Genomic DNA, 21,169 nt, shown 5'->3' on the forward strand with positions numbered 1-21,169 from the left:
TGGAGAGCCACGCAGCTGTGAGGGCGAGGGGCAGTGTACTCTGGCCTGGACATTGGGTGCTGCAGGCTCCGTCCGCCCCAGCACGGGGAGCGGCTGCAGCTGTGAGAGCGTGTGCTCTGAGCCCCGGCAGCCCAGGCTCCGCTGCTGCCCGGGCTGGGGAGGTGCCCGTGGGGCTGTGCTGCAGCTGTGTGCCGGTCCTGCTTCCTGCTCTGGCCCTGTTCTCCTGCCCCAGCTGCTGCCCTGGCTCCCGCTGTCACTTGAGCTCTGACCCTTGGCCTCGTCTCCCCCGGCTCTTGATGTCTAAGCGCAGCTCTGGGTGGGTCTGCGGTGCAGGAGGAGACCATGGCACAGCTGGCCTGCAGGGCAAAGTGCTTTGTAGGCATCTGGGCTGGAGCCTGAGCTCTGGGAGTCCCCTTGACCGGGGGGTCTCAGAGCCTGAGCCCAGCACTACACCCACGCAATGGCATTGCAGTGCTAGCCCTGCAGTCGCTTGCCCAGCCTCTGCAGGTTCTTATGGCCCTGTCGACCTGCCGCTGACCCTTGACCCCAGATTCCTGGCTCCAGCTCTCCCTTCCCTCAGCAGCAGCCCAGCTTTTCCTGCCGAGGGCCTTAGGGCCGGCCAGAGCGGGATTGGGACTTGCTTTCCAGGCCTGTCCAGGGTGCTCCCTATGGAACTGCCATGCTTAGCTGCTTAGAATTGGCACCGAGTCCTTCCTTGCTGCTCTGAAGTCTCCGCCGTTTCCGCTTCCTGCTGCAGGGTCCTGCTGCCCCATGGTTCCCGCTGCATATATAGGATGAAGCCTGTGGAGTGTTGTGTGCGGCAGGCAAAGCCTCGAGACGCCTGCTAGCTCCCAGCCCCGGCTTCTGACGCTCCGCGCCCAGCAGTGCAGAAAGGGACGCCGCTCCCGCTGGAGCTGGTCACTTGCTGACCATACCGTGGTCCAGCACCGGGTTGCTTCTTTGACTTCCAGCATGCAAACCCCCGACTACAGGCAGCCAGTGTCCCCAGCTTCCTCACGCAGCCTTGGCTCTGACCCGAGGCGCTGGTGGGGGACCGCGACTGACTTTTCCTGTGAGAAGCCTTTGCATCGACCCTGCTGGGGCTACAGTGAAGGGTGCATTTGAGAAGCTGGGCACGTGTGCGTGGGGAGCAGGAGAGGCTGGAGATGGAGAGGTGATGTCTAGGGTGGAAGCTGATTCACCTTAACTAGTGGACGTTTCTGGCAGGAGCTGATTTCTTCACTGCCGTTCCGAGCTTCTCTCCAGCCACCGCTTCACTTGAAAACTCATAGCTGCTCTTGGGGCTTCTCTCACTGCCTCTGGGGCGGCTTCTTCTCTGGGCTGGTGCGGTGTTTCAGCCCTGTTCCTCTCCCACCCACACAGCCTGAATCAGAGTCTACTCCTGGTTCTTACCATCATCCCACAGAGAAATCCCACCCCCTCACCCCTGCAGAGTTCAGACCTCTGAGCAGCGGTCTGTTGGTTGGGCTGTCTCTAAACAAAGGGGTCATTTAATTGTTCCCTTGGTGAGCCTGAATGGAAGGCAGCTGTTACGCCCACCATCATCAGGAAGGCTTTTCCCAAGCTGGCGCGTAACAGCTTGTAAACAGAACAAATTAGACATCCCCCCCACATGCACAGTCACACTTTGATGCCAAGGAGAATAAACAAACAAATCCATAATGCCATTTCCAGTTGCATTTAGCCTGGAAGCGTGGCCGGTTCTGTGGCTTTCTGTACCTTTTCAGTATTTCATTTGGCTGGTCGCGATTGTGTTCCATGGGGACATTAACTGACTTTTACCGCCTTCCAGCTGTACACGCAGGCGCAGCCGTGTGTGTCAGAGAGAAGACGAAAATGGGGAATTGCTGGGTGTGGAGAGCAAAGACGGATCCCAGCCCTGCCGGTGAAGTGGGAAAGAGGTGGGAGGCAGTGTAACAAATGTCCGTGGCCAGGCATGCGGAGACAAGATAAGGGCAGCCAAACGAATGGCTGTTGCCAGCAGGGGCTTGGGAGAGCACAAAGGCCTTTCATAGTCGTATCTTGGGCGGAAGAGAGAGCCGGAGGGTGGAGGGGGCTGGAACTGATTCGCAAAGGGCAGAGCTACCAGGGCGACTTAGATTCCTTGTGAATAGCCATGGCGCGCACATGCCTGAGCACAGAGGGGCTGAGGAAGGTTCTGGCAGTGGACTGGTCGCTGCTGATACAAGGCCCGTGAAGGGGCACGTGTGGACTGTTGGGGCATGTTGTGGGTGTGCCCAGGGTTCCTGTGCTGTGGGAACTGGTTGGTGGGTTTACGGAGCCCTAGCGAATGGCACATCCCATGGCTAAGGAGAGGGGCACGAGCCAGGAAAGGGTGTGAAGGAAGCCAGGCCCAGCCTGAGTCTAGCTGGAGTCCCCACTGAAGGAAGCAGACAAGCCCTGCGGAGGGATTTCCAACCGGCCAGAGGGTGCCGCTGGACTCCCCTGCCAGAAGTGGGCCTGGCACCCAGGACCAGCCTGCTGCATGGCGCCGGTTGCGGCTGCGTGAACGGGGTGAGGCCGGGGAACTGGCCTGGAGCCTGCTGGGCAAACACAGTGAACTGAGGCGGCTGGTGGCCGGGTGGTAGATGGGCTTCTAGGGATGGCGTCTGGGGCTGGGGCAACGTTCTCCCTAAGTGTGCGTTGTCAGGAGGGGTCCCAGTGCGGGGAGGTCTGAGGCACCTGGTGCTAGACTGAAGAGCCCCTGTGGAGGGCCTGCCCCCCGTCACTGCTTACTGGCCGTGGCTGAGTCTCCCTTATCCCTCCCTTTGCTGAGCTAGGGCAGCTCCCAGAGCCCCTCGCTGCCAGGCCGGGTCTCCTCCCTTAACTCGGACCTCGGCTCTCGCCTGGTCCTGCTCGAACTCATCCGCGCCCCACGCAGGCCGCTGCCGGGCCCGCCGGGCGTGGTGAGCCAGTGCGGCGCCCTGGTAGTCGGCAGCCCACGCGGGGAGCAGCGACGCCCTACCCCATCCACGTTAACGAGCTCTGGCCCAGACGCAGCTTCCTTGGAGCCCCAGGCTGCTCTGCCCAGTGCCAGAGCTGGCGGGAGCTGCACCTGCAGGCTACGCTGTGTCTGGGGGGATCGGGGCTCGTCCCTGGGCCAGGCACAGAGGGCGGGGGTGCTGGTCACCACCCTGTCTGTGGAGGCCCCGTGCCGGCAGAGCACCCAATGGGTGTGGTGTGTGGCGAGGTCCCTCCTCCCTCGCCTGCCCCTCTTCTGGCAGCACAAACTACCGCCCGGACCTGAGGGGAGGGGCCCCCGCTGCCCTTTCAGGGCGTCAGCCCCACGCCCAGCAAGCGTAACGCCAGCCTGCCCCCCCCCGCCCCACGCCTACGGGGTGGCTGCCCCCTTCGGGGTCCGGACCTACAGCAGAGAGCTGCTGGCCCTAGCAGGCGCTGGCAGCTGGCAGCCGAGCAGGACCTGGCCGGGCTGGATCAGGTGGTCAGTTTGAATAGCGAGGGGCAGGAACCCTCGGGCCCTTTACTCTGTCGTGCCAGTTCTAAAGCCAGGGCCGGGTGTTTCTCCAGGACGCTGGGAAGGACGTGGGTGGGGGCGGGTCTCCAGCCCGGGTTGTATGACAGGTCAGACGAGGCCTCAGCTGCCTTTTCTGGCCCAGGGCTCCAGGAGCCCCTCTCCTGCCTGGGAGATGCCCATGCAACCAGCCCCTTCCCCCGAGGGAGACAACAGCCAACAAGCAGGAGCCCCATTTCCGCAAGGGACCAGACGTGCCCAGGAGCTGGACTCAGGCTCTTGAACCTGCTGCCTGGCTAAAGAAGGGGCCAGTACCTGGCCGCATGCAAACTAACTGCAGCGCCCACCTCCTCTGCGTGGCTGTCCTCTGGGTACAGCAGGGCCCTGGCTGCAAGTAGTGAAGCATTTGAGCCGGCGGGGGTGTGTCGGGGAGTTGGCAGTGGTTAATTTTTGTTGGAGGCACAGCAAAGGGTGACCTTGGATAAGTCTAAATAGGGTGGGGGTTGCTGCTGGATCCAGTCCCACCTAACATCTTGGAGACAGACGCGATATACAGCAGGAAACACAAAATGAGATTATCTCGGACCATTAAGCTAATGCAGCGGGGATGAGCAATGGAAACCGTTCCTATTCCGTCTGGGGGAGATGTCCAGGGAGCAGCAGTGGAGAGAGGGTCAGAGAGAGGAGTTTGCAATGGGATGTATGTTTTAGGCTGCATACGCGGAGGCTTTCCAAAGCATGGGGTCAATAGTCCCTTACTACGTACGGCTCTGCTGTGAGCGCACCTCATGACCAACAGCGTTCCTTTCTGAGCCCTTCCAAGAATGCTGACGCCAAGGGCTTGGAGGGTGGGACTGCTGAGAGAGCTTGGCTGCAGGGTGGCTAATGAGGTTGGGCCAGAGCGGGCATGTTAACAGTCTGCATATGTTTGAATAGCAGCAGGTTCTTTAGGGTGATACAAAGAGAAGCAGCAAAGGGAGCAACCCTGATGTTTAGCCTGAATTGTCCTACCAGCGAGATTATGAATGGTTGGAAGAGTCACCAAGGGGCCCCCTTCCCACTGCTGAGGTTAGTTTTTGCGGAAGAGCCCAGGTCCGTTTAGGCAGCTGAAGAAGGGACAGACAGACCTTCAGCTGTGCCCTGCCCCAGCGGCTTCTGCTGGGACACCAGATTTTTCCCTCAGTGCTGAGCTCTCTTGGAAAGCTGGAACTCTTGCAGGTTCCTGGGCAGCTGCGTTCCTGGAGACACCCAAAAATTTGCCAGGAACCACAGAGTCAGGAATGATCCCTGAACCAGCCCTGTGTGTGCGGAGGTCTCGAGTTCCCTGCAGCCTCTCAGTGCTGGGAGGGGGGCACTGGTAGGAGTGGCTGGCAGTGTCTTCCCACTGACGGCATCTGCGAACCTTCCCCGTGCCAGCTCACTCAGAGGGCTTCGGTCCTTCTGTCTGGTGAGAACCTGACCGACGCCACGACCTGCCATGGGCTCTCTGGGAATTGAGCTGGTGACGTGCAAAAGGGCACGTTCCCACCGTAGGTCCTGGTCAGTGCTTTGGTGTGAGCCCTGATCCTCACTGAAATGCACCAGGAGCCCACAACTCAGTGAGGAGATGCTCTTTTCGCCAGCCGGTGCCGGGGCGTGGGGGTCTCTGATGCAGGGAGGCGGGCTGGCAGATGAGGTGTAAACCAAAGCTTTGACCATTGGTGGTCCCCGTCGAGCCTGTGCTGCTTTTCACCGGAGTCGGCTATTCACCCCAGAGTTTTGGCTCACATCCGGCTCCAGGGAGCCGCAGTCTGCCCCGTGGGTCAGTTCCTTCCGGCAGAGCTTTGGTTTGCGTGTGGGTTTGTAAAGCCCATTTACGCTTGCAGAATGACAGCTCTGCTGCCTTCACTTTGCTCCTGCTGTTTTCCATCAGCCGGGGGATTCTTCTGCACTTCCTGACCTCACAGCCTGGGAAGTGTCCCTCGAGCAGCGCTACACCTTGCAGGTAGCTGAGCCACCTAGTGGGGAATCATTCGCAGCTGCAGCCAACTGATTTTCTTCCTCCCCAGGGTAGCTCGTTCTCCCTCGTAGGCCAGGCTTCCTGATGGGTCGTAATCCCGGAGAGACGAGAAACGGGGCAATTAATCGTGCAGCTGACGGCACTATGTGCAATGTTTATTCGTTATTAATTTGAGCAGGCGTGGCCGCTCAGTGCAGACTGGCCTCTAGTTTGGAGTTAGGCTGCCGGGGCCCTTCTCTGCAGATGTTGGCTTTTTGCCCCCTCTCTCCAGCTGAGCTGGCTCACCCCCCTCTGTCTCTTGTCTTTCATGCAGCTGAGAAAGTGACCTCCCTAGGCAAGGACTGGCACAAGTTCTGCTTGAAGTGCGAGCGCTGCAACAAGACCTTGACTCCCGGGGGCCATGCCGAGGTAAGAGCAGCGTCCGAGCCTCAGTTGCGCATTTCCCCCGCCTGGGGGAGGAGAAGAGATGCTCCGGCGGCATGCGAGTGCCTCTCGAGACTGAAGTGCTGGAGGGGCCCAGGAGGCTGCTGTTCTGCCGGGGTGGTGGCTAGGCAGCCGGCTGGGCTCGCCCCAGTGAGCAGGTCAGGAGCCGAGAGCTGGCTGGACGGATGCACTAGAGCAGCGTTCCCTGCAAGCTAAGCGCTTGGGCAAGTCAAGGGCTGTCTGAATTAGCAGAGCGCCCCCAGCGCCCGGGTGTGGTTCTCTGGGTGGTGCACGTCCGCACATGGCTTGGTGTGCAGAACACGTGTATTCCGCCCTGCGTGGCTGCAGCCGGAGGGCTGCACACCTCTCTGCTGGTGTGCACGGACCTGGCTGCTGCCCGCCCGCCCCAGGGGCAGCAGGGCTAGCTTGGCAGCCTGGTTGGGGGAGCACGGGGGGCTTGCAGCAGTGTGATTGCCACTCAGACCAGGCCTGCGAAGTGCCCGTGTGGTGCTGTGGGTGGAGGCAGCTGTCAGGCGCCCTGACCCCGCAGTCAGTCCTCAGTTGGGATAGAACACAGGCTCTTGCTGTGCGGTGCTTTTCACCCGTATCCATAGGGTGCTGCCCACTGGCGCCTAGAACAGTGCGTGTGAGACTGGATCAGCCCAGTTGAGGTGTCAGGAGCTGCGTGTGTGGCAGACAGAGCTGCCGTCGGGGGAGCGTCCAGGCCTCTGCACGCTCAGTGCTCCTGGGAGACCTGGGCAGGCAGGATGCTCTCGGAGCCCTCGGCTTTCCCATTCCGCCCGGAAGGGATCCGCCGGGTGCTCCCCTCTCATCCCCCCAGGTGCTTTGGCTGGGCTCAGTGCTACCAGCTCTGCCTGTGTGCCAGCTGGGAGGGGAGCTGGGGAAGGAATGACGGCCAGCCCCATCACTGCACTCTAATGCACCGTGTGGAAGACAAGACAAGCCGTGTCTCCTCTCAGCTCCGCAGGGCCAAAGGCAGCTTTTCCAGCGCGCTCCGCCCAGCGGCGAGCAGCCAGCCTCCTAGCTGAGTCCCCCTGGTTACAATGGCCAGGAGCGGGGGAGGCGCGCTCCGGGGCACAGGACCCGGAGCTGGGGTGGAGAGGCAGGGGTGGCCGACCCCCGCTGTCCGACACCTCCCAATGGGTGGAAAATCGGAATTCATTTTCAATGTAAATACGGGGAGGAGCCAAAGAGAGGCTGGACTGAGGTTCGGGAAGCCGTGCCTGCGATGTGCCAGGAGGGCCTCAGGTAACGCTCACCTGGACTTCTGTCTCCTGAGACGCCCTGTGGGCACACCCAGGAGCAGGGACTTGGTGGAACAGGGAGGTGAGGCCTGTCGGGGGCAGAGGGTCTGAACAGAGGCCTCCTTGGAGTTCTGGATGGTTGGGTACCCGTGGGCATGATGGGCAATGGGGAGGGATTGAGCAGAGGCCCTAGAGCAGCAGGTGTACTGCTGCATAGGGCAGAGTCTCCCCATGGGGATGTGCAGCCTTCATGGAGCCCGGCTGCAGAGATGGCCTCCCTGGAAGGTGTGGTGGGTCCATACCGATGCTCTTCTGACTCTCTTCACTCTGGACATGGGGCTGGGTGTCCGAGGTGGGCGGCTCCCTGTGGAGGTTCTGGACCCAATCTGCTGCTGCTGCTGCTACAACAGCGAACGTGCCAGCTAGGGTTGCAGAACCATTTCTGTCGTAAGCCCCCAGCCTCTGGCCAGGGCTTGACCTCGGCCAAAAGGGCAGCACAGTGCAGTCTGCCACTTCAGTCGCTGGGACAGTGATGGACCTGGTCTGCTTCGGCCTGGCCATTAGGCATCTCAATAACTCAGACAGTGAAGAGCTGAAGCTGGCTTACGCCATGCTAGGCGTGGGAGCTCGTACTGCGGCGGGGCAGGAGAGCTCCCAACTAAATAAGCTCTCAGAGCAGAGACGACCCCATCTGGCTGTTTGGGGCTGCCTTTTACAAAGCAAAACCAAAAGGGAAATGAAATTCAGTGTTCCTTTGCTTGGAATTGCCCAAAAGCAAGCAGTTAAAAGAATAAAGGTTGCCATGGGACCATAGGCTGGGCCACTTTCGCTTCCTCTGTCTCTCTGGTATGCATTTAACAATTTAACAGTAGTAAGTTATACAGTCAACGAGGCCCCTGGAATAGAAAACCGTCCGTCTGTGCAGGACGGCCATCGTCTGTAGCTGGAGGACCCTGGGGCTGTATTCTCCATCCTTGGTATGTCCCTTGGTGCTGCTTCCACTGAGTAAAGAGGCTGTCAAAGGTCTGTAATTGCCAGCTGGGGCTTGCCTGGAGCAGAGGTGGGAAAGGGTGCATTGTGGGTGGGGATTGTGCCTGGAGCGCCAGAGGTCCCAGGTCAGCAATGTGGTACCTAGGAGGCTTCTGCCTCCTCTTTATGTTACAGCAGCTCTGACGTTGCCCTAAGTTACTCCAAGGGCCGAACTGGATCCCAGCTGCCCTGGGACTTAGGAGCACAAACACATGGCTCAAAGCTGCTCTCCCTCCCCTTTTACTGACCTCTGCCAACCATCACAAAGGGCCCATGCTGCATTTTCTGATGCTGTTGTTAGTTTTCACTTTTCAGCTTTACCGCCGCACTCAGCTTCTTTGCCTTCGATCGAGGTGCGGTCGCGCCAGCCTGGCCCCCATTCTGACAGATTTAACAAGTGATGGAGTGCCAGATGCTAACAGAACTGCTCTGTCTGTCTGTCCGTACTGCTCTGTGTCCAGCTGGGCAGGGCTGTTCCCTGTGCCGGGAGTGGATTGGCTTCTGCATCAGGTGCTGAGTGACCTGTCCGGGGATTCGTGCTCTTGAACAGATCTGAGGTTTGAGTGCCTTGCTGCGGCTGGATTCTTCTCCATTAGAAGCCAGTGGCCAAACTCCTATTGATTTGTAGTGGGAGCAGGACTGGGCCTCTCTTAGCTTCTCCCAAGTCTCTTTGTCTGCCAGAGAGTTAGCTGGGTGCTTTCTCTGCTCTCTGGTTTGCTCATGCGGGGCACGCTGGAGTTAATGAACCACCAGCCTGTGCAGCAGTCTGCTCCTGGCCAGCCACCTGTGTGAGCGCCTGCAGCCTGGTGCCTGTGAGTGTGTGCGGTGGGGTGTCTGCCGGAGGCACCAGCTGGGGAGGGGAGGTTCCGTGGCTCTGCCAGGCCGTTTCTGCTGCATTGCGTCCTGTCCCTGCTCATGGACCCACAGTCGCCACCCCGTTTTGAGGCAGGGTTGCTGGAGCTGGCCCCTTCCTGCAGGAGATGCAGGTGTATGGCATGGCCTTCCGCAGCAGCATGAGCCCCATTGCAAGTCACTGAGTGAGGCACTTGTGAAAATTCACCACCTGGTGCCTGTAATTGGTGCTAGAATCCGGCCCCTTGTCCTCCAGCATCGCCTTCTACCTGGAGGAGCTGGACGTCTGGGTCAGGGAGGCCGGGCTGAGCTCTGCCGCAGGGCAGCTGTCTCTTCAAGGTCGCGCTCACCCCATCCCGTCTGTCCCTTCCTTTAGGCCTGAGCAGCACTGAGTGGCTCTAAGTCTCTGCGGGCGGGACTGGGGGGCAGTGAAGTCTCTCTCTTGGGTCAGGATAGGGCTAGTCTCCTGCTCTGCCTCGCTGTGAGTTGTACCAGGGCCAATGGTGGGTTGCAAAGCCTGTGCCTCCTTCACAGCCAGGGAGCCTCTTTTGCGGCTGGCAGACCCATACCCACCTGTTGGGTTCGGCTCATGGGCCTCTTCCCATGCTGAGAGGTGACAAGAGCGTGGATCACTGTGGCCCAAGTCGTGCTTGTTCAGGAAGGGTCGCAGCTGGCGGATCAGATGAAGCTGCCCAAAAGCGCTCTGAGCCACCGAAGAAAGAGCCCCCCCCCTTCAGAAAGTTGAAGGCTGCTATCAAATCGCTCCTCAGTCTTCTCTTCTGCAACCTAAGTAAGCCCAAATCCCTCAGCCCCTCCTCACAGGTCATGTGCTCCAGCCCCCTCATCATTTTCATTGCCCTCCGCTGAACCTGCTCCAGCACATCCACATCCTGTCTATGCTGGGGGGCCCAGAAGTGGACACAGTACTCCAGATGTGGCCTCACCAGTGCTGAGTAGAAGGGAATAAAAGCTTCTCTAGATCTGGTGGAAATGCTTCTCCTGATGCACTCCAATATGCCCGTAGCCTTCTTGGCTACAAGGGCACCCTGCTGATTCATACCCAGCTTCTCATCCACTGTAATCCCCAGGTCTTTTTCTGCTGCACTGCTGCTTAGCCAGTCGGTCCCCTGTACCAGTGCTTGGGATTCTTCCGTCCCAGGTGCAGGACTCTGCACTTCTCCTTGTTGAACCTCATCACATTTCTTTTGGTCCAGTCCTCCAATTTGTCTAGGTCACTCTGGACTCTATCCCTACCCTCCAGTGTATCTATCTGACCTCCTAGCTTAGCATCACCTGCAAATCTGCTGAGGGTGCGATCCATCCGCTCATCCCGGTCATTAATGAAGATGTTGCACAGAACTGGCCCTAGCCCCGATCCTTGGGGCGCTCTTCCTCCTGAGGTCCCTTCCAGCCCTAGAATCCTGTGATTCTGTGAAGGCAGCTGGAATTAAACCAGATCTAAAAGAAGAATTAATAATCCTCTGGACCTTGACAGTGATCCCTTCCCAGCTAGACGTAATAAGATCCATCCACCGTCTATGCTCTGCTCTGCACTGGCTTGTGTTGGACAGTGGTCCCCGGCCTGGGTTCCCAGCCGGCAGAGCTGGGGGGTATGGGACCTGCTGGGAACAGAACATATTGTCTGTCCTGAGGTGTACGTGGGAGCCAAAGGGGCGGGGGTGGTCCCTTCCTGGGGACCCGGCAGAGCTCAGCGGAAAGCAGACGTCTCTGCTGAAGCCCGTGTTGCAATAACATGGAAGGAGGTGGCTTGAGCTGCTTCCGTGAACGGCAAACTGCTGGCGCCCGCCAGGCGGGGCCGGCATGCCCTGGAGAGGAGCGCTTTCTTCCCCAGAGCCCTCCAGCCGCTACCTGGAGGGGAAAGGCAGTGAAGTTTGGCTCTTTCTCTCTCCTCAGGCCCCGGTGCAGCTTTGTGCCTGAGCTGCATGTGCTCTGCAGGCTCCATCACTGTCAGTGGAGTCAAGTCTGAGCTGCTGGTGGCCCTGATCCAGGGCCTGATCTGCCAGCACTTCCCCCGGCTGCGGGGAGCCCAGCTGCAGTCTGCCTGGGAGCAGGCGGGACCCAACCAAACTGCTGCTGGTGGGAGCTTGTGAGGCGGCGGCAGGGTGCCGGGGGGGCAGTCTTTGCTTTGTGTGAATTGGGGTCAGTGTCTCGAGCTGGGCGGGTCTCTGTTCTCCTGCCTGCCCCTCTCGGTGGTGCTGTGAGCAGTGCCCTGGCCTGGGCAGCGTGACCTGCAGCTGCTGGGATGCTGAAGGACTTGCAGGCTAGCTGAGATGGTGCCCCACCCTGACGCCTGGTCAGGCCCCCGTGTGTGAGCCTGGGGCAGGGGGCGGCAGGAACGGCCAGATGGTGTCAGGCCCAGCCCAGGCTCCTGTCTCTGGAACTGCAAACAAAGGTGCGTTGCCCCTTAGTCAGCATCCCTTGCACTAGGGGGTGTGGCCACGTGCCTCCCCACCCCCAGGCAGTAGTGAGCTGGCAGGTGCCGTGCGAGCCCAGGCTGTTGTGTGGCCTTGTCTCAGGCTGGGCAGGGGGACCTCGGGGAGACTGTCTCTCCCTGGTGGTGTAGGGCAGCAGGTGCTGGGTGCTAGGAACCTGGCGCACAACCAGGGCCCTGCTAGTTCCAGGGCTGTGAAAAACACGGCTCAGATAGGGAAATAAGTCCTTCCCTGTGAAATCCCATCTCCCCCTGCTGCTGGGAGCACCCTGCTGGGACTGGGCTGGGGAAGAGCAGGGCGTGGCCATCTCCTGGGGGGAGCTCAGACCCACTTTCACCGCTGGGAACCCCGTGTCTGGAAGGAGCAGAGCATTTCCACTGGGGGCCCCAGAGGCTTGTGTTTTGCTTTTCCTGTGTCCTGTCTGCAGGGAGGGCAGTGTGTCCTGGGACCACTTTCCATGCCACCAAGTGGGAGACAGAGCTGTGTGGCCCCCAGACTTTCCTGCTGGCTCAGTGCAGAGGGCGTGTGCTCCGCCTCGCAGAGCCCACAGATACTCTGTTTTCTTTGACTCTCTTCCCACTGCCTGGTGGGAAACTGCAGTCAGGAGCGGGAATGACATTATCTCCAGCCTGCTGGCTGCCCCAGCCGGTCCCCTCCACCCCCACCGGCAGCACATGGCCAGGCCTTGCGATAAGGGCATGACATCAGGGGGAAAGACTCTTACTCCTTATCACCCTGTCACTGCTTGTTCCTAGGCACTTGCCCCCTTTTTGCTAGGGTGAGGAGATAAGGCTCCAATGAGCAAGCGCTGCAGCAGCTGTTCTGGGGGGCCAAGGCCTGCTAGCCTGCCTGTTTCCTCTTTGCATTGCCATTGGGGCTGGGGTGCAGCGTGGAGGTGGGGGGATGAGGGCAGCTGGGACAGGGCGGCACATCTAAAGGGGTTTATCGATGGGCACGGGGAGGGCTGCGTTGTGCATGACTTAGACTCAGGCCGATGGATGCCTTGTCTCACCCCATAGCCCTGTCCGTGCTGGGATTTGAGAGACTTCTTGTTTTAAATGGCCCAGCCTGACTCTGTGCCCTCTGCTGAGCCTTCGTCCATGAGACTGACTGCAGGGCAGTGCAGAGAGGTTCTGGGACGGCTTTTCGTTCAGTGCCCTCGCCAGCAGCAGTTAAAAAACCAAAAAGCTTTTGGTGTTTCAGCTGCACCCTGCTGTGGTCTGTTCTGTTCTGTTCTGTTCTGCGGTTTGTTCCCAAAGAAAAGCTTTTGGAGCATGTCCCACGGGTGCCGAGAGTGACCGGTCAGAATGGGAAATCGCACGATAGTCAGAATGCAGCGAAGCCAGAGGAGCACCAGCAATGAAGCCGTGTGGCAGCTCTCAGTGCTCCGTAGACCGCACAACAGACGGTGGTCGTATTCGAAACAGAGCGTTGGAGCTCTGGATTCTGCAGCCGCGGCCCATCAGGCCAATTAGTTAGGTGTTGAAATGTAGATTTGGGCAGCTGGCTGTAAGCACCAAAGCTTGAGACCTGTGACCTCTCTCTACGCACACACGGTCTCCAAGTGTCCAGTGATTATAGTAGTAGATCTAAACTGCACAGCAGACTGACAGTCACTTGAAGTAACGAATGGCCCAGTCTCGCCCGGGTGATGCAGTTGGCTCCCAAGACAGTAAACAGCCCCCCAAAATCTCCTATATACTCCATATGTGAGAGTGTCCGTCTGTGCTCATGGCTGCCACCTCTGGACTGAGCGCTGTGCTGCCTGGAGCCCTGGGGCACCCAAGGGAGGGCACAGGGTCAGTTACCTTTGCGGCAGGTCTCCGATTTCCTGGAGGATGGGGGAGTGCTGCAATTCCAGAAGGGGGCTGTGGGGTGGGCTGAGCCCTCCAGGGGTCCCGGCGTGTTACCAAGGAGAGCTGGCGTTGTGGGTCCCGTCAGTGCTGTGACCGATGCAGGACATGAGCTCTCTGACGGGTTTGTTAACAGGGCTCCCTGAATGGAGCTCTGCAGATTCGCTGCCCTTTTGTCCGGGCGTGTTGTGCGGGCACTTGAGGAGTGTAAGCTCCCACCCTGGCAGCACCTTGGACAGCACGAGTGCGCCAGGGTTTGGTGTCGGGCAGCAGGGGGTCCAGGGGAAAGCCTGGCTGTTCTCCATTCTAACACCCCCTTCTCTCCCTCGCAGCACGACGGGAAGCCCTACTGCCACAAGCCCTGCTACGCGACGCTGTTCGGCCCCAAAGGTACGTCTGCTCCTGGCCCGCCGCCTGCTGGTGTGAGACACGGGCAGGGAGGCCCATGCTGCCCGTTTTCCGCGCGGCTGGGCTACCTGCCGCTCTTTGGGGCACACCCCGTCCTGTCCTGTCTTTGAACAGGCGAGCGGGCAGCGCTGGCCAGAGCCGGCTGAGGGACCCCTCCAGGGGCCCCAGCGCGCAGCTGCATCTGTCTGCCCTTCACAGCCCTGAGTCCCAAGCTGAGCGGCTGCCGCCGGCAGTTCCCAGAGCCGGGTGCTGGGTGTTTCGGGGGAGGAGTCGTGACAGCTTCCCTGCGAACCATGCGAGGGCGGAGTGCGCCTCCTCCCCGGCCGGGGGAGAGCCCCCCAGGCCGAGGTGGGGTGGGGACCGTCTCCAGGTTGTGGATGGGAGAGAGGCCAGGCGGCCGTCAGTGCTGTGCTGCGCTCAGGCTGTCCCAAAGGGGCACAGGGCCCGAGGCGTGTCCCCCCCCAGTGCGGGACCAGGGGCAACCCCGCCCCTGCCGCAGACCCCAACCCTCCCCTGCTCTGCCCCCTGCCCCCAGCCTGGCACAGCAGCAAGGACCACCTCCCCAGTCTGGCACCTGCTGCCCATGGGTGAGCTGGGGGGGAGACCCCTGCAGCTGCCCCATGAGGCCCCTCTAGTCTCCGGGTCCCTCTTGTCCGTAGGATGGTTCGGGTGGCTGCCACTGGGCCCCCAGAAGGGCTGGGCCTGGGGCAGCCGCCCTGATTCCTCCTCTGGGCGGGCCAGCTCTGGGTGCAGACAGGTCCCCTTCTCAGCCCCGCGTCTCTGAAACGGAGCAGTGGAACACGGGTGGCAGGAGGCGTCCCTGGGCGCTCCAGCCCAGAGCTGGGAGGGCAGGCTGGGTGCGGCCCCGTGCCCCAGCAGAGGAGAGCCCACTAGGGCATCCTGGGTCCCGCGGCCTCCAGCACGGCTGCTCCCATTGCAGGTGTGAATATCGGCGGAGCCGGCTCCTATATCTACGAGAAGCCGCAGGTGGAGGAGCAGCTGACAGCTCCTGGGCCCATTGAGCATGTTGCGAGGGTGGAAGAGAAGAGAGCCAGAGCCCCACCCAAGGGGCCCAGCCGAGGTGAGTGCCGAAGGGTGGCCTGGCACCTTGGCTGCTGGGTGGAAGGCAGGGCCCTCGTTAAAGAGACGGGGGCAGACCTGCAATTAAAACCAGCTGCAAAGATGCTGTTCTGCACTGTCTACACCAGGGCTTAGTTCGGCGTAGTGGTGGTGCTCACACCCCTGAAGTGACGTAGTTACACCCATGTAAGTTGACACGGCTCCGAGCTTCACTGGTGGCTTTAGCGTGCTGATCCTGCAGCGAACAGAAGCCCCCTTCCAAGGCCATGTTTCATAGCTGCCTGCCTGCTGGAGACAGCAAAGTCTGAACCTAGCCAGAGCGAGCCCTGGGTGGGGCATCTGGGTTCTGTAGGGGGCTAAACACCTCTTCTCTATTTCAGCCTCCAGCATCACTACCTTCACTGGGGAGCCCAACCTGTGCCCACGCTGCAGCAAGAGAGTCTATTTCGGTAAGGCCTGGGCGGGCTAGCCCCCTCCTTCGCGTCCCCGGCCTGTGCCCCAGGGCCGTTCGTTCACACTGTGGGATGCTCCTTGCAGAAAGGCCCTGGGGGACTAATTCTGCGCGTGGCCGCAGGAAGAGAGAGGCCTTGCTCTGCAGCACTCAGACCACGTGCACATGGCAGAAAAAGGTCATTAGCCGGTTTCACTACCAGGAAGCTGAGACCCAGACAGTGGTGTGACCTGCCCAAGGGGGCGCAGGAAGCAGTGGGACCCAGGTCCCTGGACCAAGATTTGGGATCTGTAACCACGAGGCAGCCCTTGCTCTGCAGAAGGGTTTCAGGGGCAGGCGTAGGGGGCCTGGGGCGAGGAGGTATCTGGGAGGGTAGGGGTGAGCAAGTCTGCCTTCGGGGTTAATTCCCCTTTCTAGCTACGCTGGTGCTGTAGGGAGAAGAGCAGGGTGCGCAGGGGTGACAGGTCTATTCCAGATGGGATCGCACCAGTGCTAAGGGCAGGGAACCCACGCACGCTCATGCAGTTCACCCCTGCGGAGTCTGTGTGGCTGTCTGTCCCAGAGCCACCTCCTGCCCCGCCGCTGGTGTTACACAAGATGCTCTGCAGTCAGTGGTGTTCTTCCAGCAGGGAACAGGGCTCTGTTGATACCTCCGTGCGTAGTCACACGCTCCCTGGAGGTGCTGGAGCCGCTGCTTCTGGCGGCCGACTCGAGTACATGCGGCTAAGCACAACACGGAGCTTGCGCGAATGCCGTCTCCTGCCCACCCGCAGCAGCAGCTGGGGCAGATGTCCGCCTCCCCCTCGGGCTGTGTGGGCTGCTGCTGGGCGAGGTCGTGCTGGGGAAGGCGCAGCCCGGAGGGGTTCACGCCAAGGCAGGGACTGACAACGCGGCCCTTGTCTCTGCTCCAGCCGAGAAGGTGACCTCGCTGGGGAAGGACTGGCACCGCCCCTGCCTACGCTGCGAGCGCTGCGGCAAGACGCTGACCCCCGGTGGCCACGCAGAGGTGAGGAGCGGGTGCCTGCTCTGCTCTGACTGCCCAACGTGAGCCCTCGTGCGGCTTGCACCACCGCCTCCCCCCACCCACCTGTGCGAGAAGGTGCATGCTGGTGCACGTGCGTGTTCGGGCTAGTGAGGGGCCGGGTATGTCCCCCAGTCTGGGCGTTTCCTTCCCCAGCCCCCCGCCCAGGCGCTGCCCTTTGCGGCAGTGAGGGCCTGTGCCTGGGGGAGGGACAGGGGTTGGTGTGCACCCAGCCGATTGCGTCAGACCCGCACGGTAAAGCTGGTCACCCAGCGAAGCCAACGGGGTGGGACAGCTGGACCATGGCTAGACAAATCTCCTGGCCCGTGTGGCAGTGCCAGCGGCTGTGGCAGGGGCAGGGGCGTGCCCCGAGGCAGACCGATCCTGGCGTGGCCTCAGGGCAATGGCTGCGGGGCCCCTGCCCTGCACTGTGCGCTCCGGCGCTCCCAGACGCCCCTGGAGGGCAGCTGGAGTCCCCAGGAAAGGCTGGGGCCGCCCAGGCTGCTGGAGGGTGAGTGCGGACGCATGCGGAGATGCCCGTTGCTCAGTGCTGCTGGGGCATTCGCAGCACCAAAGGCTCTGGGGGCCCAAAGGACGGAGACCCCGTGTGCCCTGCTCCCGCCTCAGGAGACCGTTTCCAGGGGTGGGCAGGAGGGCTCGGCACAGCCAGCAGCCCAGGCCGGGCACGGGGGCTGCGCCCCTCAGGCAGTGCTGCCTGAGCCATGTTCTCTCCCCGGGAGCTGGGGCAGAGAGGCGAGACCCTGGGGAGCCCGGGGGGAGCGGGGCAAGCGGAGCGGCCAGCTGCATCTCCTGGGGTGGCGCTGACGGGTGTCTTGCTTTGCCCCACGCAGCACGACGGGCAGCCCTACTGCCACAAGCCCTGCTACGGGATCCTCTTTGGGCCCAAGGGTGAGTGTGGGCTGCGGGGAGGGGGAGTCCGGAGGCCAGAATGGGGGGTCTTTGCCCCAGGCCCCCGAGCACGGGGCAGGGCGGGGGTGGTGGGAGGGTAACTAGAGGGCAGTGTCTGCAGCCAGCGGGCGCGTTGCCTCTGCGAGACGTGCCCCCTCCCCTGGCTGCGGCAGTGCCGGGAGCTTGGTCCATGGCCCTGCATTAGGTCGCCTGGGGAGGGGGTGTCGGCAGCCCCCAGGCTCGGGCAGGAGGGCGAGTGGCCCCCTGGCTCAGGCGGGCTGGGAAGCGTGGTGAGAACGGGAGACGTGCTGCACTTGGGAAACCAGCCGGCCGGACGCTGGTGGAGCAGAGCCTCTCCCACCTCCGAGCCCCTATGGCCAGGGCAGGGGGTGCACAGGGCTTGGCTGGAGGGGGGGCCCCCAACAGCTGGGTGAGAGCCCACATGCTCCTCAGCCCGCCTGTGCCATTGGCCCTTCCTGGCTGACAGCCCCTGCCCCACCGCGCTCCAGCCAAACAGAGTGGCGAGGCCGGAGCTACGGGGCTCAGCGGGGGTCCCTGAGGTGCTAGCGGGCCCATGGCCAGGCATGGTCTGCAGTCACCCCTGCCCCTCCGTCTCCTGGCCTCTGTCGTGGGGCTCTGCGCAGGGTCCGTGTAGGCCCCCGGGCTGAGGGGTGTGTCTGCGCCGGGTGCCCGGCCGCATCTGCTGGCCTTGCCCTTACGCCAGGCTCGCTCTCCTTTGCAGGGGTCAACACCGGAGCTGTTGGAAGTTACATCTACGATAAAGACCCCGAAGCCAAGGACCAGCCCTAAGGAGCCGTCGCCGCCCACCCGCCTGCCTGCCCTGCCTAACACTCCCCTCCTCCTCAGCTCCCCTCGGTAGAAGTAGCTTAGCTCCGGACAGCCACACCTTGTGCTGGCGCCGCCCCGAGCCTGGCGTCACAGAGCCGAGCTCCCGGCTGTTTGTCCCCTGGGCGGCTGCCCGGCCGGCTGGGCCTTCGGACAGTCTGTAACATAAGCGCTGCGGTTACAGGCAGAAGTAGTGTCTCTGGTTGCTCCCCGGGTGCATGACCCTGCCCGCCCCGTGTTCCTGGCCCAGCCCTGCCAGTGACGGGACGGGGCTGCCTGATTCCCCTGGCGTTCCCCTGGCCTTGCAGCTCAGGGCAGCCCTCTCCGAGTGAGCCCATCGGCAGCCCCGTGCGACCGGCAGCCAGCGCAGGCTCTGCCCTGGCGCTTCCATCCCGAGGGCTGGGAGCCTGCGTGGAGGCTGGCTGTGGCGCGTCCCGCGCACAGGGAGCGTGGCCCTACCGGAGAAGTGCTGGTTTGAAGTTCAGTGGGTGAGCAGTTGGGTCACAGGCACCGACCTGGGGGATGCCCAGTGCCCAAGCTCGCCTGCGACCCCCTCCAGCTTGTCCTCCTCCCCTCCAGTGCCTCTCGCACGCTGGCGACCCCCACTCCCAGCTCCTCCCCTCTCCAGTGCCTGCCCCACAGGAGCTGCTTTGCAGCGTTCTGGGTGCTCGGGGGGGACGGCAGGAGTGGGGGCACAGCACTCGGGGAAGGAGAATTGAACACCCCCCAGCTGGCTCCTATGAGTGGGGTGTCGCCCGCCCTCCCAAGCGCCACAGCTAGAGATCAGCCCCTCGGAGCTGGGTTCACGCCCAGCCGAGAGGAGTGTGCAGGCGGGTTCCTGCCCAGGCGCCCTGCGAGCGGCTCGCCAGGGTGATGTCCGCTCCAGGCACGTCCCTCGGCAAGCCAGCATCCTGGGGGGTGGGCAGGGACCGCTGCCTCCCTGGCCGCAGCGGAGGCCATCTGGCACCTCTGCCCCGGTTGTGTGAGGCGCGGGAATGGGCCTTCGGGCCGTCCCAGCCCAGGGAGCTCCAGCCTGCCCTCCGTCGGCGAGCTTTCTGCACAGCCCCTGGAGCAGCTCCCCAGCCATGTCCTTGCCAGGGGCCGTGGGCAGTGCCTGGCACGGTGTCCTAGCTGCTGGTGGGTGACAGAGTCGCAGCGTCGGTGTCTAGAGCAGGGAGGAACTGGGGCTCCCTTGCCCAAGTGCAGGGCAGGCCCTGGGCTGGCGAGGGAGGGGCTGGGGGTGAGTCGGGGAGCTGGGACCAGGGCCAGGCGAGGAGCTGGGAGGAGACAGTGTGTTGCGTGTTCTCCATGTGGTGCTGTGTGTTCATCTGTTTATCGGTGGTTAGAGACGTGCTTTCTGCTCCGGTGAGGGGGGCGTGCCCCCGATCACTGCACCGGCCGTTTGCACTGGGGATGGCAGGGAACGTATGTTGCTTGCGCTCTGCCTCCAGCCTGGCTCATCACCCGAGGCTATCGTCACCTGCAGGGCCAGGGGCCGCGCTCGCGCTGGGCACAGGCCAACCAGCGTGCCCCGCGGTGAGCCAGCACGGCCGATTTCCTCTTGTTATTGCCGACAATAAAAGCTTTGAATGAGTGGTGTGGTCTGACTGCATGTGCGACGTGCTCCTCACTGCCCGTCGGGCAGGTTCGGAGGAGTCAGGACCCTTCACACCACAGGAGTGACCTAAAACGCAGAAATTGGGTGGCCCTCTCAGCTGCTGGGAGACGGAGGAGCAGCATCTTGCACTGGGGGTTTATTCCTCATTTGGTCGCTTCCGGGCCGGGTGACCCTGTGCAAGGGTCTCCTGTGCCTCAGTTTCCCCACCTGTTCTTTCTGGAGCCTGGTTAGAAACACTCTCGGGGACAGGGACTGTTACATCTGTGCTGTTGGTAGCACAAGGGGTTGTTGATGTCAGGTGGACCCATGAGCCGTGTCTACACGTGCACGCTACTTCGAAGTAGCGGCACTAACTTCGAAATAGTGCCCATCACGGCTACATGCGTCGGGCGCTATTTCGAAGTTAACTTCGACGTTAGGCGGCGAGACGTCAAAGTCACTATCCTCATCAGGAGATGGGGATAGTGCCCTAGTCGACGTTCAACGTCGAAGTAGGGACCGTGTAGTCATTGCGCGTCCCGCAACTTCGAAATAGTGGGGTCCGCCATGGCGGCCATCAGCTGAGGGGTTGAGAGACGCTCTCTCTCCAGCCCCTGCGGGGCTCTATGGTCACCGTGGGCGGCAGCCCTTAGCCTAGGGCTTCTGGCTGCTGCTGCAGCTGGGGATCCATGCTGCAGGCACAGGGTCTGCAACCAGTTGTCGGCTTTGTGGATCTTGTGCTGTTTAGTGCAACTGTGTCTGGGAGGGGCCCTTTAAGGGAGCGGCTTGCTGTTGAGTACGCCCTGTGACCCTGTCTGCAGCTGTGCCTGGCATCCCTATTTTGATGTGTGCTACTTTGGCGTGTGGACGTTCCCTCGCAGCGCCTATTTCGATGTGGTGCCGCGCAACGTCGAAGTTGAACATCGACGTTGCCAGCCCTGGAGGACGTGTAGACGTTATTCATCGAAATAGCCTATTTCGATGTTGCTACATCGAAATAAGCTACTTCGATGTAGGCTTCACGTGTAGACGTAGCCATGGTGTGTAATGCAGCGCAGGCCTGACAAGTTGCTTCGGCAGTCCAGGCTGGCTTTACCCTGGGTGCTGGAGACTTTGTGGCATCGTACAGATCAGAGGATGCGGTTTCTAATCTAGGAGTCTGGCGGTGGTTCCCGCTTCCCTGACCTGCTCTCCTGCTGTCCTGCTCAATGCATCATCAGTGGAACCCCGACTTGGGGAGGGATGGGAAGGGCTCTAGCTGAAAGTGTTGGTTTGGAGTAGACTAGGCAGGAATAACCCCTTGGCTGCATCTCATTCTCTGCACCCTTTAGACGTGTGCATGGGAGACCACCTTGAAATCCCTCCATCCTGCTTTCCTCTTGTCTTTCAACTCCCCTGCAAGGCAACCGCACTATGATCCCCCATGGTACAGATGGGAAACTGAGGCACAGAGAGACTAGGTAGAAGTTCCATAAATGTGCAGCAGGGGG

General features: G+C 61.6%; 1 protein-coding gene across 1 annotated transcript in view; it reads left to right on the plus strand.

The window, feature by feature from the left end:
* The window catches only part of CRIP2 (cysteine rich protein 2), a 41,906-nt gene extending 22,230 nt beyond the window's left edge, over positions 1–19,676 (plus strand). The window contains exons 2-8 of the mRNA XM_075002899.1: positions 5,806–5,900; positions 13,700–13,757; positions 14,716–14,856; positions 15,236–15,304; positions 16,218–16,312; positions 17,179–17,236; positions 17,979–19,676. Of these exons, the coding sequence (XP_074859000.1) occupies positions 5,806–5,900; positions 13,700–13,757; positions 14,716–14,856; positions 15,236–15,304; positions 16,218–16,312; positions 17,179–17,236; positions 17,979–18,046 (584 nt within the window). The 3' untranslated portion in view covers positions 18,047–19,676. The remainder of the gene's footprint in view (positions 1–5,805; positions 5,901–13,699; positions 13,758–14,715; positions 14,857–15,235; positions 15,305–16,217; positions 16,313–17,178; positions 17,237–17,978) is intronic.
* The last annotated feature ends 1,493 nt before the right edge of the window (positions 19,677–21,169 follow it).

Source organism: Carettochelys insculpta, chromosome 9, assembly GCF_033958435.1.
Source record: "Carettochelys insculpta isolate YL-2023 chromosome 9, ASM3395843v1, whole genome shotgun sequence".
In the NCBI taxonomy this organism is placed as follows: Eukaryota; Metazoa; Chordata; order Testudines; family Carettochelyidae; genus Carettochelys; species Carettochelys insculpta.